General features: G+C 35.9%; 1 protein-coding gene across 3 annotated transcripts in view; it reads right to left on the bottom strand.

The window, feature by feature from the left end:
* UBR5 (ubiquitin protein ligase E3 component n-recognin 5) overlaps positions 1–16,576 on the bottom strand; it is a 153,338-nt gene that overhangs the window by 48,925 nt on the left and 87,837 nt on the right. For all 3 annotated transcript variants that reach the window (XM_023517422.1, XM_023517434.1, XM_023517425.1), the window contains exons 13-22: positions 16,377–16,494; positions 14,596–14,780; positions 14,197–14,306; positions 12,961–13,073; positions 11,248–11,391; positions 11,058–11,169; positions 10,667–10,821; positions 10,235–10,432; positions 4,964–5,174; positions 3,848–3,974 (exon numbers count right to left, since the gene is read on the bottom strand). In XM_023517422.1, the coding sequence (XP_023373190.1) occupies positions 3,848–3,974; positions 4,964–5,174; positions 10,235–10,432; positions 10,667–10,821; positions 11,058–11,169; positions 11,248–11,391; positions 12,961–13,073; positions 14,197–14,306; positions 14,596–14,780; positions 16,377–16,494 (1,473 nt within the window). The remainder of the gene's footprint in view (positions 1–3,847; positions 3,975–4,963; positions 5,175–10,234; positions 10,433–10,666; positions 10,822–11,057; positions 11,170–11,247; positions 11,392–12,960; positions 13,074–14,196; positions 14,307–14,595; positions 14,781–16,376; positions 16,495–16,576) is intronic.

The raw sequence follows: 16,576 nt of genomic DNA, 5'->3' as shown, positions 1-16,576 counted from the left end.
AAGATGCAGTGCAATAAGATTAGGAATCTTTCATACAGTTAAATGATCAGCTAAACAGTAAAACAAAAAATTTTTCTGTCCCCTGTTTATAATCAGTAAGAATCAGCTTAATAATAGACAGCAAACCTACTGATTAGCACAAAACCAGTATTGTTCACCTAGTAAATCCCTTTTCTGTGATCTTAAAAGTAATTGAACTAATATCCACACAAGTAGTTTGAAAACAAAGACCAATTTAGATTTATTTTTTATACAAAAAAAAATTTAACAGTACAACTTGCATCTCAATAAAATTAATGAAACTTAGAGCTTGTAAAATATGTTGTTAGATTAATATCTGGGCGTGATTTTTTTCTCCTGCTATAAAAAAAAATACTGTACAGGTGTACACATCACTAAAAAAAATAAAATAATCATAAACACAGAATTTTTAAGGGGAATTGGTAACTAGCTGTACAAAAATCTATACTTTACCTTTGAATAAGATCTTACAAAGGCTACAAAATTCATACATTTAGAACTAACAACGATTTAAGAAAGAGCACAAAAACCAAATCCCTCAGCCACAATTTTAAAACTTCTAAGTGGATAAAAACTCCATTTTAAGGGCCAGGCAACACACAGGGACTTCATTCTCCCATGTAGAATCAATTCCAAAGACACGAATGTGAAAGACCTAATACCTTACTACTAAGTAACCATAATAAATCTAAAAATAAATTTTAAAGTTTTATTAATGTTTGAATCTCTAACTGCAATTACTTAATCTGAGGATAAAGTGTTTTACCATATTAATACATTTTTAATTTTATAAGGAAAAAAAAATTTTTTTTTGAGACAGTCTCACTATGTCACCCTCAGTAGAGTGCTGCAGTGTCAGAGCTCACAGCAACCTCTAACTCTTGGGCTTAAGCAATTCTCTTGCCTCAGCCTCCCAAATAGCTGAGACTACAGGCGCCCGCCACAACGCCTGGCTAGTTTCCTGTTGTAGTTGTCATTGTTTAGCTGGCCCAGGCCACGCTCAAACCCCCTAGCCTCGGTGCATGTAGCTGGCTCCCTAATCACTGTGCTACAGGCACCAAGTCAAGGAAATTTTTTTTAAGCATTCACAATAATTACTTTAGAGGCTACTTTCAGGAACATAATCTATTTTATAATGCTTACATATGATGTACTTTTGGAATAAAAAACTCTTTGGAAGATTCTGCAAAGTAAGATTTAAGGTCTCAAATAATATATTTGCTATTATAGCATTTACTATTAAAAAAATACCAAAAATTCTTCTATATTATCAATGTCTTCTTTTTTCCCAATTTAGAAATCTGAGTTTAAAAGTCTTTATTAATATGGAAGGGAGCATGGCACATTAATTATTTCAGTCAAAGTCACTTCCCTGTCCAAAGACATTACCCAGAGGAAAGGCAGAATCCTTACCAGTAACAGCACACACCATGGTGACTGTTCACACTGTGATGCTCCTATACAATTTTAATTAAGCTCGACACAGACACTTAGTATTCTAACATGTTGTACTCAAAGTACAGAGAAAAAAAAAAATCAGCAATATTTGGGAGGTACTGCAAATAACCTGAAAATACATGCATATTTTGGCCTTCTCAAGAAGAATGCTTACACCAGGGTCACAAACTCAAAGGTTAATGGATCAGAAAGGTAAAATAAATGAGTAAAGGGCAGTTAGGTGTAAGAAATAGGGAGTAGTGGTAAACTAAAGGCATACCTGCTCATCAAATTAAAAAAAAAATTGACATTGCACAGGCCAAACAAAACATATGTGGGCTATTCCCCAACCACTAGCTTAGATGAAGATAAATTGAGACCATAGTCTCATCTTGAACTTGCAAACTCCCAACTTTGTTGTTGTGATGTAGTCAATTCAATATTTAATGAGGGGGGTCAATTCTTGTCATTTTTTAAATTGTCCTTAACCTTTTTTCTTCATTAGTTCTTGGGAACATTTTTAAGTACAATGCCCAGCTCCTCATATAGATTCTTAAAAAACAAAAAAACAAAAAACAAAAAAAGAAAATTATTCTTCAAGATGTTGTACACAATTCATGAAGATTCACCTGTATCCTCAGTGGCTGAGGACAATACTGAGGAGATACCACCTTGGCTGCTAAGTTTCAGAGTTTTGACATTTCTTCGTATAGGCTTGCCTGTAGTCATCGTATTTTCTGACAATATGGAAGAATTCAATGATGATGTAATTTCCTCTTTGTTAGCACGTTATATCCATGCTACAGAAGCCTTAGAATCCAGTCATGTTCAAACATAACACTGTGACAAAAAAGCGAAGGTCATGTGTCTTCCAGATTAACAACCTCTAGAGTACATACACCTGCAATCAGATGCATCAATCAAGCTTTCCACTAAATCTGCCCTTTGTACTCAGGAACTATTGAGTCACATAATAAAACTTGAGTCAAATCATCATCTGAAGGCATTTAACAGTACTCCATTCAATATTGAAATTGCATCAGTTTGAGCTTACAGCTCATGAATCCCCTGCATACTCATCAAGGGGCATCGCCTAGAAAATCCATTGTAGGCTAGAGGAGGGTTTCACTTCAATGAAGCAGAGTCTGTGGACTTCCTACTGCCCGGCGTGGATAATAAGACTCCTGTGCTTTCATCTGTTCAACCGGCAGCCCTGAGTTTGAACTGGTTAAGAGCACTGCAGTGAAATCTTCGGCAAATTCCTCAAAGGAGCTTACTCTGCAAATTATTTCTGTGAGCAACACATCACCCACTCTTGAAGCTCCTTTTAGTCTTTGCCTTCAAAATAATCCTTACAAGAAAAAAAGATGGCAGCACTGGCATTGGACAAACCATATCAGAGTCCAACTTGATTTGTACCTGTAATTTCCCTGAGGAAATGAAATACCTGAAATAATTCAGACACTAATTTCTTCGTGAAGAATTTAAGTTGCTTTTCACTTTAGACCAAACACTCTGACTAGTGTAGTCCTAAATAAATAAACTAGTGATATTTCCATTTTGAATAATCTATGTAATGCTTTTGTACTGTTTTAAATTATAATTTGGTCACCCACAAATAGTTTTAGATAAATCTCACTTCAGTATGTTTTTAAACACGGGAAGCTACCAAGGTGGTAGACTTCCTGGTGCCAATTGAAAAATAAGCATTTTTTTAAATGGATAAATATGGAACAGATAGGCAAGTACAGTCTTCATTTTAAATAGACTTTACAACCTATCACTTTAGCACACAATGAGCAGTGCTTCCATTAATAACCTGTCAGTAACCAAGAATTCTGGTTCCTTGTATGTAGAATAAATGTGCTTTTTCACACAGAAAGAAAACTGTATCCTGAATTCTTTATACTCATCATCTAGTCAAACACCTAGCAATTTTTAATGTGTTATAAAGGTTTGTCCATCTCACAACTCAGAAAGCCTAAAATTTAAACATCAAGCATTCATAATATACATCAACCTCCTATTTCTTTCCAGATTAAAATATCTGAATATCTGAGAAACTGATCTAATTAAGCAATCTGAAAATAGAAGATTGAGATACTTTCAATTATTATATTAATTGTTCTCCAGCTAAACAAAATAACTTCCTAGGAAGAAAGAATGATGGATTTAGAACATCTCAAATGTATAAAGTGTCCTAGATTCTACTGTTGTATACTTTAGTAGTACCACATATGTTTTTTCCCCCTGAGTGTTACTGGGAAGAATAAAACAAAACAAAAAAGGACCCACCAATTCATGTATATGACAGGTAAGAGATACACTGCTCTCTGTACTCGGTTGTTTTTTTCCTCCAATTAAACATTCCTGGTAAAAAGCACATTACCTTCGGCTACTTGATGATCCAGCCCGATTACCTGGGCCATTACTTGAAACCACTGATATTGCATTTGCAATGGCCTCAACAGCAGAAAGCCTTTCTGCAAATGTATTCCTTTCAGACCGCTCTGCTTCTGAAACATAAGAGAAAAAATTAAATTAACCAAAACGTCAAAAATAATATATTGAGTACATGCCAAGAAATACTAACTGCTATATGTTGAGTGCTCTAATTTATACACTAGATAACCAATTGCTTACTTTTCCCCCTTAAGGCAATAAACATTTAAGACAGATTGAACTATGACCTTTAATATGTCATTTGTTTCCTTATCTATCTACTTTTCAACTCCTAAAGGTCAAAAATGAGGTCATTATGCAGCACCTGTGGCTCAAAGGAGTAGGGTGCCGACCCCATATGCTGGAGGTGGTGGGTTCCAACCCAGCCCTGGCCAAAAAAAAAAAAAAGAGGACTTTAGTAAGTTGACTGAAATTTAGCTTTCACTACCAAGAAAGAAAAAATTTATATTATTACTTATAATCCTTTTAGTGATTCAAAGATAATGACATAAAGGTCAGAAACCTGCAAATCACTACTCAAAGCTATAGCCACCAGATTATCAACAGCAGAATTCAAAATATAGAAAAACATTGTGAATTACACAGTTGTACTTTAGAGTTTCAGTTTTTCCCTTCATTTAGCCAATTAAAACCATTATAGAAAAAAAAAAGCTTATTTACTTTCCAAAAACATCCAACAACTCACTAAGTGATTTTTCCTATCTGTAGTCTAAGAATTGGAATAAAAATTACAACAATATAACTTGTCTTTACTTACTAAATAATTCCCATGATAACAAAAATAAGTAACGATCACTTTGTATTGCATATCCATTTTGTATGTATCATACAGAATATTTTTAAATAAAAACAAACTGATAAAAATTTTATTTACTTGTGTTACAAACCCTATTTTTACCTTCTGAAAAAGATTTACAAAACCAAGTAAAAAAGAACACATATATTAATTCTTTAGTGATTTGCTTTTCTTTCCTTTAACAGCATATTTTCAAATCTGTCTAAAACTGCTCTTTATATACTTTGTAATAGCTCTTAATCTCACCCTCTTCTTCTTTAGTTTCTTTATTGCTGGTTGGAAAGCAGACTGATACACAAGCATGCAAAATATTTCGATTTCCATCACATCTGTGGCTGATGAATGTCTGTAGCATCTGTAGGTTCTGCTCTAAAACAACCGCTTGCTCAAGATTCATAAGATACTGTCGACAGGCCTCATAGTCACAGCGTAGAATGTGTTGCATTAAGGTTTGTTTCTATGCTCAAACAAATTAGGGAAAAAAGCTTCAATGAATTTTAATAGCCTATTACTTATGTCAAAAATTTCTCAGGGCCGAAAAAATAACATATAAGCAAATCTGCAAATAAGTAGAGATAATTTCAAATGGCCTGCAAAAGTACTAGAACTTGGGGGGTACCCTTTAAGCAAAGCATAGGAATAGAAATGGGCATGCAAACTTCTCTAACAGACCAGCGAATATCTTTATCTTTCACAACTAACTCAACCCTTTGTAGAAGAAAAGGAGCCTTATGGAATGGCTGGATTTGGTACACAGACTATAGTTTGCCAGTCTATGATTTACATTATATAACTATCAAATTGGAACCCTACTGTTAACCAATTACACAAAAGGTGTAAATTCTATTCCACCTCTTATGCTCACACCCTCTTATGCTCTATTACACTGTGGTATATAAAAAATAAAATCTTCAGTTCTCCTGGAATTATGACAGGTATAATTCTGAAAGGTGATTACTAATGTACTTAATTGTCAAAGACATGGTTGTACTGATAAGTATTCATAGAACATTATCATTAACTATCTGACAAAACTGCATGAATACTAAGAAGTTCAAATGTACTTCTTTTAGAATGGAAAACGAAGTTTTGGAATATTTAATGGCCTAAACATAAAGTTTTAGTTTTATAAAACAAATTTGTTCATTTTAACTACATATAGGAACTTTAAAAAAGCAGATGGAAAAAGAGTACACTGGGGAACAAAGGGGGAAAAAACTGCATTCAAACAACTTGTCATTGTCACCTTCCCTAAAACTGCCTAAATAAACTCTCCTCTCCCCCAATGTTATGGGGAGGTTAAAATTGGGGTTACAAAAGTGTCCATACAACAAAATATATCTAAGCCAGACAAAGTGGCTCACTAATCCTAGCACTTTGGAAGCCTGAGGCCAAGTAGTTTGAGACTACCCTGAACAAGAGTAAGCTCCCATCTCTACAAAAAACTGAAAAATTAGGTATAGGATATAGTCCCAGCTACTTGAGAGGCTGGGGCAGGAGGACCACTTGAGCCCAGGAGTTTGAGGTTGCAGCGAGCTAAGACAACACCAGCGCTCCCCAGCCTAGGCAACAGGGGTAGACCCTGTCTCAAAAAGGGGAGGAAAAAGAAAAGAAAATACATCTAAACACCAATTTTCAGTACCTACCACAGGTGAAACAGGCCACTTTGATTGTGGAACTCACTATGGCTCTGAGGTTATCCCATCAATAGAAAGCTCCAGTTCATGAGGTGGGCTACCTAATACTGAACTTGCCAATGTATGAGGAAATTTATACACTAATCAATATGTTGAGGTAGTATGTCAAAGTCTTTCTAAAGAATAAAAAGCATAGTACTTTCAGAGGCAACTAAAATCGGGATGTTCTGCTTTACACTGCTATAAAACATAAACTGTTTTCAAGCAAATAGCCAGTCACTGGGTTAGAAGTAGCTCCTCTACAGGAAGGTTTCCTTTTCAGCCTGCTAAACTACATACTTAAATAAACTCTTGCACTGAGGTATTAGTATCAAACTTAGCTTAGTGTTACAAAGAAAAAGGTTCATTCCTCACCACTATATGTTGTATCTGTCACTTATTCCTATAGCAAAGGGCAGAGAGTTCAGTAAAAATAATTTCTTGTGGGTCTACTATGCATCAAGCTCTATTACTGAGGTACAAAGATAAATGACACACTGTCCCTACCAGTGGGATGATGGCACATTTTATCTCTACCCCTGAGATCTTGACAAAGTACAGGAGTTACAGAATCAAATGCCTACATTTGAAGTAATACAAATAAGTGAAGGATGGTGTCTGTAAAAAAGATAACACAAGTTATATAATAAAAGGCAACACATGGACTCAGGGCAACAAATTGTAGGTAGCAGGGACTGCAATCATTTGGAAGGACCACATATAGGCTTTAAAGGGGGCAGGCAAATGTTTCTGGGATGTAGATTATGGGGCCAAATTTTATCTGATTTTTTTTTAAGAACCGAGAAGCTGGATTTTAAATACAAAGTGGATATAAAGTTCATATGCAATTTACTATGTTAAACTATTTAAATTGCACATGAACTTTATGTCTACCCTATATAAATCCTGTGTGATTTTTAAATGTTGGCAACCAACCAAGAATTTTAAACCTATGTGAAGTCTATTTCTAGGGGTTAAGTACAGGCCACAGCTACCTTATCATCTCCCCTTACAGTTTGGAACCACACTAGTCTAGTAAGTTACAATGGAAGCTGAAGTGAGACGGAGTCTATGTTTCTAAATAAAAGCTTACAAGTAGCTTTCAGGAGCACCTAGATTCAGTCTATTTTAAATGTAGTTCTAAAAAAGTTTGCTTATCACCTCCAACCTAATGAGGGGAGGGGGTAAATAAGCTCCCATGTTGAGCTCCATTTCCATCCTTTATAGGAAAATTCCAATTCCTCACCTTCTGTTTTGTCCTTAGTACACTCTAATTAAGTTTTCATTCCTACTATCAACAATTACCTACATGGAGCTATATTCAATAGTTAATATTCAGTACCACTTTACTTACCTATGGCCTCATTTGACACAGATCACTGCATCCTGCTCAACACATGCTCTTCACCTGGCTACCAAGACACAAGGTGCTTTCCTCTATGCTGGTTCTTCTTTATCACCCTGGCATTTAAATGCCGAGGCTATTCTCATGGCTCAGTCCTTGGACCTATTCTCTTCTTGACAACTTTGACGATTTATTCAGCGTTAATTCCTTTAAATAACAACTCCCAAGCATATTTCTCCAGCGTGGTCCTCCCCTGGTCTTCTGACATCTAACTTTCTACTCACCATCTCCTGGGTATTTAACAGACACCTTAAACTTCACATGTCTAAAACTAAACTCCTGATACTATATCCCCTACACTTCTTGAATCTTCTTTGTACCTATACAGTCTTTGAGTCAATAAATGAAACTTCATTCCTCAAAAACCTTTCACCCTCTTTCTTCTTCTATTAGATACCCTACATTTAGCAAATAGCAATCCTGTTAGTTTTACCTTTAAAATATATTAAATACAGCCATGCACTACATAATGACATTTTGGTCAACAACAGACTGTACATGAGACAGTGTCCCATGAGATTATAATGTCGATAAAATATTTCTAAGGCCCAATGACTTCATATCTGTTGTACCATCACAGCACAACACACTGCTCATATTATAGCACATATAATTCTGTACAGAACATTATACTTGATAATGACAAACTGTTAATGTACTTTTTTAGAATATACTTCGTCTAATAGCCTCCAGGAGATCCTTCAGGAGATAATACAGAAGGTATGTTTTCATAGAAGATGATAGCTCCATGTATATTATGCCCCTGACCTCCTACTGGGATGAGATGTAGGGGTGAAAGTCAGTGACACTGATGATACTGACTGTGTAGGCCTGACCTAATATGTGTGTTTGTGTCTTAGTTTTAATAAAAAAATGTTAAACTAGAAAAAAATGCTTAAAAATAAAAAATAGCTTATAGAGTAAGGACATAAAGAAAATATTTTTTATACAGCTATACAATGTGTTCATGTTTTAAGCTAAGTATTATTTAATTAAAAATTAAATTTCGTATACCCTAAGTGTAAAGTGTTTATAAAGTCTATTACAGTGTATAGTAAGGTCCTAAGCCTTACTACCTTACCATTTAACTCAGTACTCGCTCACCCAAAGCAAGTTCTGGTGTTGCAAGCTCTATTCATAGCAAGTGCCCTATATAAACTTATCTTTTTTTAATATATTTTCTATCATATTTTTACTATAACTTTTCTATGTTTACATAGGCTTAGAAGAGAAATACTCATTCTTACAAATACCTTCAGTATCCAGCACTGTAACATGCTATACCATCTACGTTTGAAGGCACACTCTATGTTGTTCATATAATGGCAAAAAATCACATAATACATTTCTCAGACAATACCGATCATAAAACAAGTCATGACTAATTATTTAGAACTTTTCATTCATAACTCTACCTCCTGGGCTAAGTCACTATAATTCCCACCTAGATTGTTCTAACAGCCTAACGAGTCTCCCTACTTCCACCCAACCACGTAAGTACTCTCCAACACATCAAAAATGATCATTTTAAATCAGGTCAATCTTGGCTGAAACCGTTCCAACAGCTTTCAATATACTGCCTCCACATCTAACGAAACACCCAGAACAAACCATAACACATTCAAAATGCCTCCTCTTCCCTTATTCCTTTTATTCCTCCTCCTGTATTTCTTTACCATCAAGCACATCTAGAGCAAAGGCTTTGTTAACTTTCCTTTCATTGCTAATATCCAGTTACCTAGCTTTATGGCTTCTACTTCCTTAGAGCTCTCAAATCCCTCTGCTCTTGCTTATTTCTAAGAGTTCAAGTTTACTTTGTTTCTAACCTGGATTACTGCATTAACTTGTTCTAATTTCTAAACTTCTGTTCTCTACCAACTGCATTCTAAAAACCCATCCTTCACTATTAATCCTTTTTACAAAATCTGATCATGTCATTTACCAGCTTAAATCCATCTCCAGCTACTTTTCAGGGACAATTTAGGCCCCTTAGGTTAGCACACAAGGCACCCTGATGCCTCTCTACAGACTTATCAGTTGGTACTAATTGATCTATATGATTCCTACCTTGATATCAAAAGATGTACACATTCTCCCACTATATTAATGAGATTCACAAATGTTGCTCTTGGTTGTCTGGTGTAATACCTCCTATCCTCATCACTGTGTCATTCAAAACTCTGTCCAAGTATCACTTCCTCAGAGAAGTGATTTTGTACACAGTCTGATTTACATCTCTCCTTATTGTGCTCCCACATCACTGCGCACCTCTAAATTACACCATAATCACTGATTGACTTGCATCTGTTGTCCTAATTAACTATTAGCTCTCGTAGGGAAGAAAGCAGCAATGAATGATCTGTTCAAGATTGTCTCCCTAGACTTTAGCAGTGTTTTCTATATTGAAAAGCTGAGTAGGTTTGAAACTCAAATTACCTCTACAGCCATGATAATAATAGCAGCTTTCTTTTTGATTGTTGAATTGGCAGGAAGATTTATTAAAGAATGCACACCCATTCCAAGACTACTAATAGGTGGAAGATCAAGCCAGTCAGGATCCCTTATTCCTCCCATACAATCTTTGGCCATTGGGTAGATAGTACCATTTCCATCTCGAAGAATAATAGGAGACTCCTGTAAATAGAGAGAAAACAGTACTGTGTGACTCCTACTCAAAAATGTATCTCTGATTTTTACAATAGGTATAATTTATTTTCAATTTAGGTATTAGTAATACTGTTAAAAAACACAGTATTAAGATATGTTGAATACTCTAACTTCTTCAACATTGTACTAATAAAAAACCAGAGCCAGACCCTAAACTTTACAAAAATATAACACTCTTCAAAAGTAAAAATGAGCCTCTACCTGTCCAGCTGTGAAAATGGCTACATTCCTCTCATTCTGACCAAGGAAAGCAATGCTGCTTGTAGGGAAATTATTTTCCTGTTCTGCTTTTCCTGTAGCAAGATCAAAGATACAGTACCGTACCCAATTTCCAGTCTTCAAAACAGCATGCACACCTTCAGAAGCACATAAATAAAAGAAAAACTGTTATACATATTTAATTATCTACCAAATTTTGACATCTAAGGATGTATCTGTAAATCAATTCAAGCATCCATTTCATTCCCTAATGTTACACAAAGGGGACCAAAACAATGGCCAACGCCTCTAACCATTTTACCCTATTCCCATTTACTGCCCAAGTATTAACAGGATATAAAATATACCAGCTGAAAAATTATAAAATCTTTACCTTTGGAATCTACATTCACTGCTAATATCTCTGTTTTTTCAGGTATACAAAGCTTTTTAGGAGTCCTTTGGAAACAGTCAGGAACTTTTGGTGTTCCACCAGTTTTGACAACCTGCATGACACAAAAGGAATTCTGCTCTCAAACTCCATAACATAACATACGTTCACCTACTGACTCCTCTACACTTACCTGCAGTTCATCAATTCTAAGTAACCTACAATCCTGCAGGAGTGAAGAAGGGTCAGCATCTGGACCAGAGCTGCTCTGACAGTTTGTGTTACTGGACGTTCCTGGAAATTTTACAGCAACATAGGCACCATCCACTTTTAGCACCTAGAAGTATAGGAAAATACAATGAATAGCAACAATAGTGTCAATGAAATTAATATTCAAATTCTATTTGTTGAACTACTTTAACACTGAAGGATTTACTTCCTTATGAATATGTTTCTTTAATGATCACCAAGTTATAAAATTAACCTGGACAGACGCATCAAAGCTTTGCTCTTAATGGTTATAATCCACCTCATTTGCTAGAGAAAAACTGACTCACATAGCCAGTAATTACAATCTGTGAATATCTGGCAGTCAACTGAAAAAACTAAATATAATCCATGAACTCCTCCCATCCTTCTCAAAAGTAGCACTGTCCAATAACTTTCTTGATGATGGTAATGTTCTAAATCAGCAGTGTCCAATATGGTGGCCATTAGCCATTAAAATGCTACTAAGCACTAGAGATGAAGCTAATGTGACTGAGGAACGGATGTTTTGATATTTAATATTAACCAATTTAAATAGCTACATACATACCTAGTAGCTACCAAACTGATCAACATAGAGACAGGTCAGCAATGCCCAGGAAGACATATGAGTCCCACCTCTGCTACTTAATGCTCTTAATTTTTGAGCCAGCATCATCTTCTCAGAAGAAAATAACTGCCTATAAATGACCGTTCTATTTTGAGAACCAAAAGGGAATAGTGTATGAGAAATACCTCTGGAAATTGCAGAACATGGTGTAACTGCTCTTTAAGTATAAATAAAAGACCACCACATTTCAGAATCTAATGAGCAATAGTGAATACCTTTATTTTGTAGATACTCTTCATATTTTAAAGACGTGTCAGGAGAAAAGTGAAATTAATGTCCTTCTAGCTAATGGTCTCTATTCACTTGGTTTATAGGCAAAACCTTCTTCAGGAAAAAACAAAAGTGCAAGGTGACAAAGTAATAAGGCTTTTTGGTATCAAGACAGAATTTTGACCAGGCACAATGGCTCATGCCTGTAGCCGTAGCCCCTTCAGGAGGCAGAAATAAATAGATCTCCTGAGCGCAGGAGGTTTGAGCAAGAATAAGACCCCATCTCTACTAAAAACTAGCTGGGCATTATAGTAGGTGCCCACAGCCCCAGCTACTTAGAAGGCTGAGCCCAAGACGATGTCTTGAGCCCAAGAGTTTGAGGTTGCTGTGAGCTACAATGCCACAGTACTCTACCCAGAGCGGCAAAGACACTGTCTCAAAAAAAAAAAAAAAAAAAAAGAGAGAGAAAGAAAGAATTTTAAATGTTATGGAACACCATCCAGTTAGATAATAATTCCAAAGAATAGACTGCACCAAAAAGTAATATATTTCTGTATAAATTTTCTATAATCTAAAAATATTCCAAAATAATATTTTTTAAAAGCAAAATATCACCATAAATGCCTGAGATGCATAAAGGACTGAGGAGACAGATCGGCATCAGATTCAGGGATGCAACTAAACAAACCACTGAAAGTGATAAATGAAACAGCCTTAAAGAAAGGATTCATAGATACCAACCTTGGATTACCAAATCCTTGGATAATCAATGTCATTATACTTCTGTTATTAATTAATTCTTAGATATTTTGAACAAACCTTGCCAACAGGAACATTCTTAACATCTTCCACAAAAACAACTTCCCGAAGAGACCACTGCTCTTCATTCACCTTTTCCTCTTCTTTTGGGGCAGGGGTTGACCGTCGTCGTTCTTAGACAACAACAAAATGGTAAGTACCAAAAAGAAAATGCAAAGAGTCTTTATAGACTTCATCTAAACATAATTTTTTAAATCCTTAAAGGGATATATAACTGAGGTTTCTAAATAAAAATTTCAGGAACTACTGCTTTATGATTTGAAGCTTTATGACCAACTTCTACTTCAAATAAATTCAGGGTAAAAAGCAGCTGTAACTGCTCATGCCTCACTATAAATATGTAACAACATGACTACAACAAGCAACTGCAAAGAAAAGAGGTGGGGAAATGTATTTTGAACTTTGAAAATTAGGGTTATCTACCCATGTTTGAAAAGGAAGATCTGTTGGACTGTTCTTGAAACTATCACATAAGTTTTATTTGTTTGTTTGTTTTTTGTAGAGACAGTCTCACTTTATCGCCCTTGGTAGAGTGCCCTGGCATCACAGCTCACAACAACCTCCAACTCCTGGGCTTAGGCGAGTCTCTTGCCTCAGCTTCCCGAGTAGCTGGGACTATAGGCGCCCACCACAACACCCAGCTATTTTGTTGTTGTTGTTGCAGTTTGGCTGGGGCTGGATTCGAACCCACCATCCTTGGTATATGGGGCCAGCGCCCTATCCACTGAGCAACAGACACCACCCAACTATCACATAAGTTTTAAAGTCTAATTTTTAATTTCCTAAGTTGCAAAGCAATTATACTATAAAATTTATTTTAAGGAACTTTAAAAAAAAAAAACCTTTAATTGCATCGTATAGTAGTATGTCTACCTTTGTAAGTTCTATAAATTCTGACTAAAAGTGTAACCAATCTATAACCAATTTACAATTGCAAGAGTCTCAACAAAGATGGGTAGACTGTCTAGTTAGTGGCAAGTTATTTCCTATTACTGCAATGAATTTTATACATTTTTAAAAATTATAATTCTCAAAAACAAAAGAAGTAGTCAACACTGTAAGTACTATCTTTGCATTTTTAAAAAGCTATGTAAAAAAAGTCAAACTAGTAGGAATAAAATTTATATATAAAAAGATATAAAATGTGACATGGGTCGCCTCAAATCAGAAAAACACAAACACAGCTGTCTGCTGGGATCCTTATTTTGACCAAGGTGTATAACACATAGCACTTACTATATGGCATGGATGCACTGCTGGCAATTGAGGACGCATCACTACATGTGGAGGCTGGAGATGGTGGAGGACCCATCTCTGTTTTCACTGGTTCCTGCTTACTTTCAGGCCTGAGATAAGAAATAAGAATCTTCTTACAATTAGGAAAAGGGTATAAAGAAAAACTTGTGAAAGAGCATACTTTTAAGACATGTTTATGCTTATTTAAAACTTTAAGTCTCAGGTACTAAAAAGGATCTATAATACATACTTTCAAATGTTTTAATACAGTTAAGAAATATACACCACACAAAGCTATCAATAACTTGGAGCAATGATTCAGATAAGCTTTATTCCCAATTCATATGCAGACCAAACAATCAACTAGCGTAACAAGATTTGTTAGAGCACAGTACTTACTTAGCTTCAGTAGTTTTGCTAGCTTTTTCCATGCTTTTCAAGCTTTCAGGAGATCTCAGTTGAAATCTACAGCTGTCATTCATATTCCAAACTGACTCCATTAAAACACCAACTTTAGGAATCCCAGCACTAATTGAAAATGCAACTGCTCCAGCATGATAAAGAGGATTATTTCTTAAACATACCTAGCAAACAAAAGAAAACTACCATTAAGATAATGTAATTTTGGCCAGGCATGGTAGCTCCTATCTATAATCGTAGTGCTCTGGGATGCCAAGGCAGGAGGATCACTTGAGCTCAGGAGTTAGGGACCAGCTTGACCAAGCGTGAGACCCCATCTCTACTAAAAACAGAAAAATAAGCCAGGTGTGGCAGCGCATGCCTATAGTCCCAACTACTAGAGAGGTAATCCTGGAGGACCACCTGAGCCCAGGAGTTTGAGGTTGCAGTGAGCTATGATGATGCCTGGGCAACAGGGCTAAACCTTGTCTCAAAAAAAGAAGACAATTTTAATAGAAATGTACATTTATTTCAAACGTATGAAAACACAATACATAAAAGTATTACTTCCTGGGTTTTCCAAATCTTACATAACCAATAAGGCTTTTAAGAAAGCTTCAACTTTAAGGTCTACACCAAGAAAATTTGTTTCTTCCTCATTTGTAGTGAGATTTTTTAAAAAGACAGAAGGAAAATTTGTCCCTAAAATGAAGAAGCAAAGTGATTTCGGCATGTTTAATAAAAATTTAGCATTAACTTTTGAAAATAACTAGATTAAAAAAAGTAGTAGTGAGAACAGTGATGTTGTTTACATTTCAGCAAATCCCTTAATGTCAGATTTAATAGAATGACAGCTGGATTCTCATATCTACTTCTGCATTCAATCTGTTGTGATACGTTATTCTGACGTAAAGTACAAAGATATTCACACAGATACATAACTGAAAGGAAAAGAATGTGTAGATTCCCTGAAAGCATTGAAGAGCAGGTAGGAACTTTGGACCACCCTTTGAGAACCACTGACATATTAGAAAATCACCTTCCATAAAGAGTACCTATAAGAACCTGAAACCATCTCAGAACCAAAAGAACAGAAACTAGTAGAACTGAGGATTTGACAACACCTCTTGCTTCACTAATAACAACCCCCTAAAGCAATAACCTTTCAAGGCCAGATGCGGTGGCTCACACCTGTAATCCCAGCACTTAGGAGGCCGAGGCAGGGGGACTGCCTGAGCTCACAGGTTGGAGACCAGCCTGAGCCAGAGTAAGACCCCATTTCAAAAAAAAAATTAGCCAGGTGTCCTGGCGGGCACCTACAGTCCCAGCTACTTGGGAAAGGCTGAGGCAAGAGGTTCACTGGAACCAAGAGTTTAAAGTTGCTGTGCGCTAAGACACCAAGGCTATTTAGTCTTAAGAATTAGCTGGGATGTTTGCTGAGCACAACACTACCTAGTCCCACCACTAGAGAAACTAAAACAACATTTAGGGAATGGGATCCAGCTTCAGCATTTTTAAAGTATCAAATGATTCTTGGAAAACCAAACGCACACAGAAATCCTGCAACACAGGAAAACTGACTGGAAAAGAGTCAGAATCAATAGTGTTACTCAACTACTAAATGTAGAAAGAATGATGTGACACACACATACACACAGAATATGGTTCTTCAACTGATGCCCATCTATAAAATGGCTTGTAGAAGAACTGATTACAGGGAAAAGAAAGTAATTTTGAGGAGAAACAACGCCACTAAGATTGGCATAATCCTAATCACTTACTTGGGTACCAACAGTGATGTTTGGCATTGAGGAAATACCAGCACTGGATTTGGGTTTTTTATTTTTTGCTCTAGCTTTCTCTAACATTTTCTTCCTTTGACTAAAAGGGACTACACCCCTGTAAAGGAAAAACATAAAGTGGTCAAATAAGCAGCAAAGCAGCCTATTAAATAATTTTGAAATTATACATATTATCATTT

Source organism: Otolemur garnettii, unplaced genomic scaffold, assembly GCF_000181295.1.
Source record: "Otolemur garnettii isolate 467f Iridium unplaced genomic scaffold, OtoGar3 scaffold00004, whole genome shotgun sequence".
NCBI lineage: Eukaryota > Metazoa > Chordata > Mammalia > Primates > Galagidae > Otolemur > Otolemur garnettii.
Note: the sequence above shows the minus strand (reverse complement) of the source record. Positions and strands in the feature narration are given on the sequence as shown.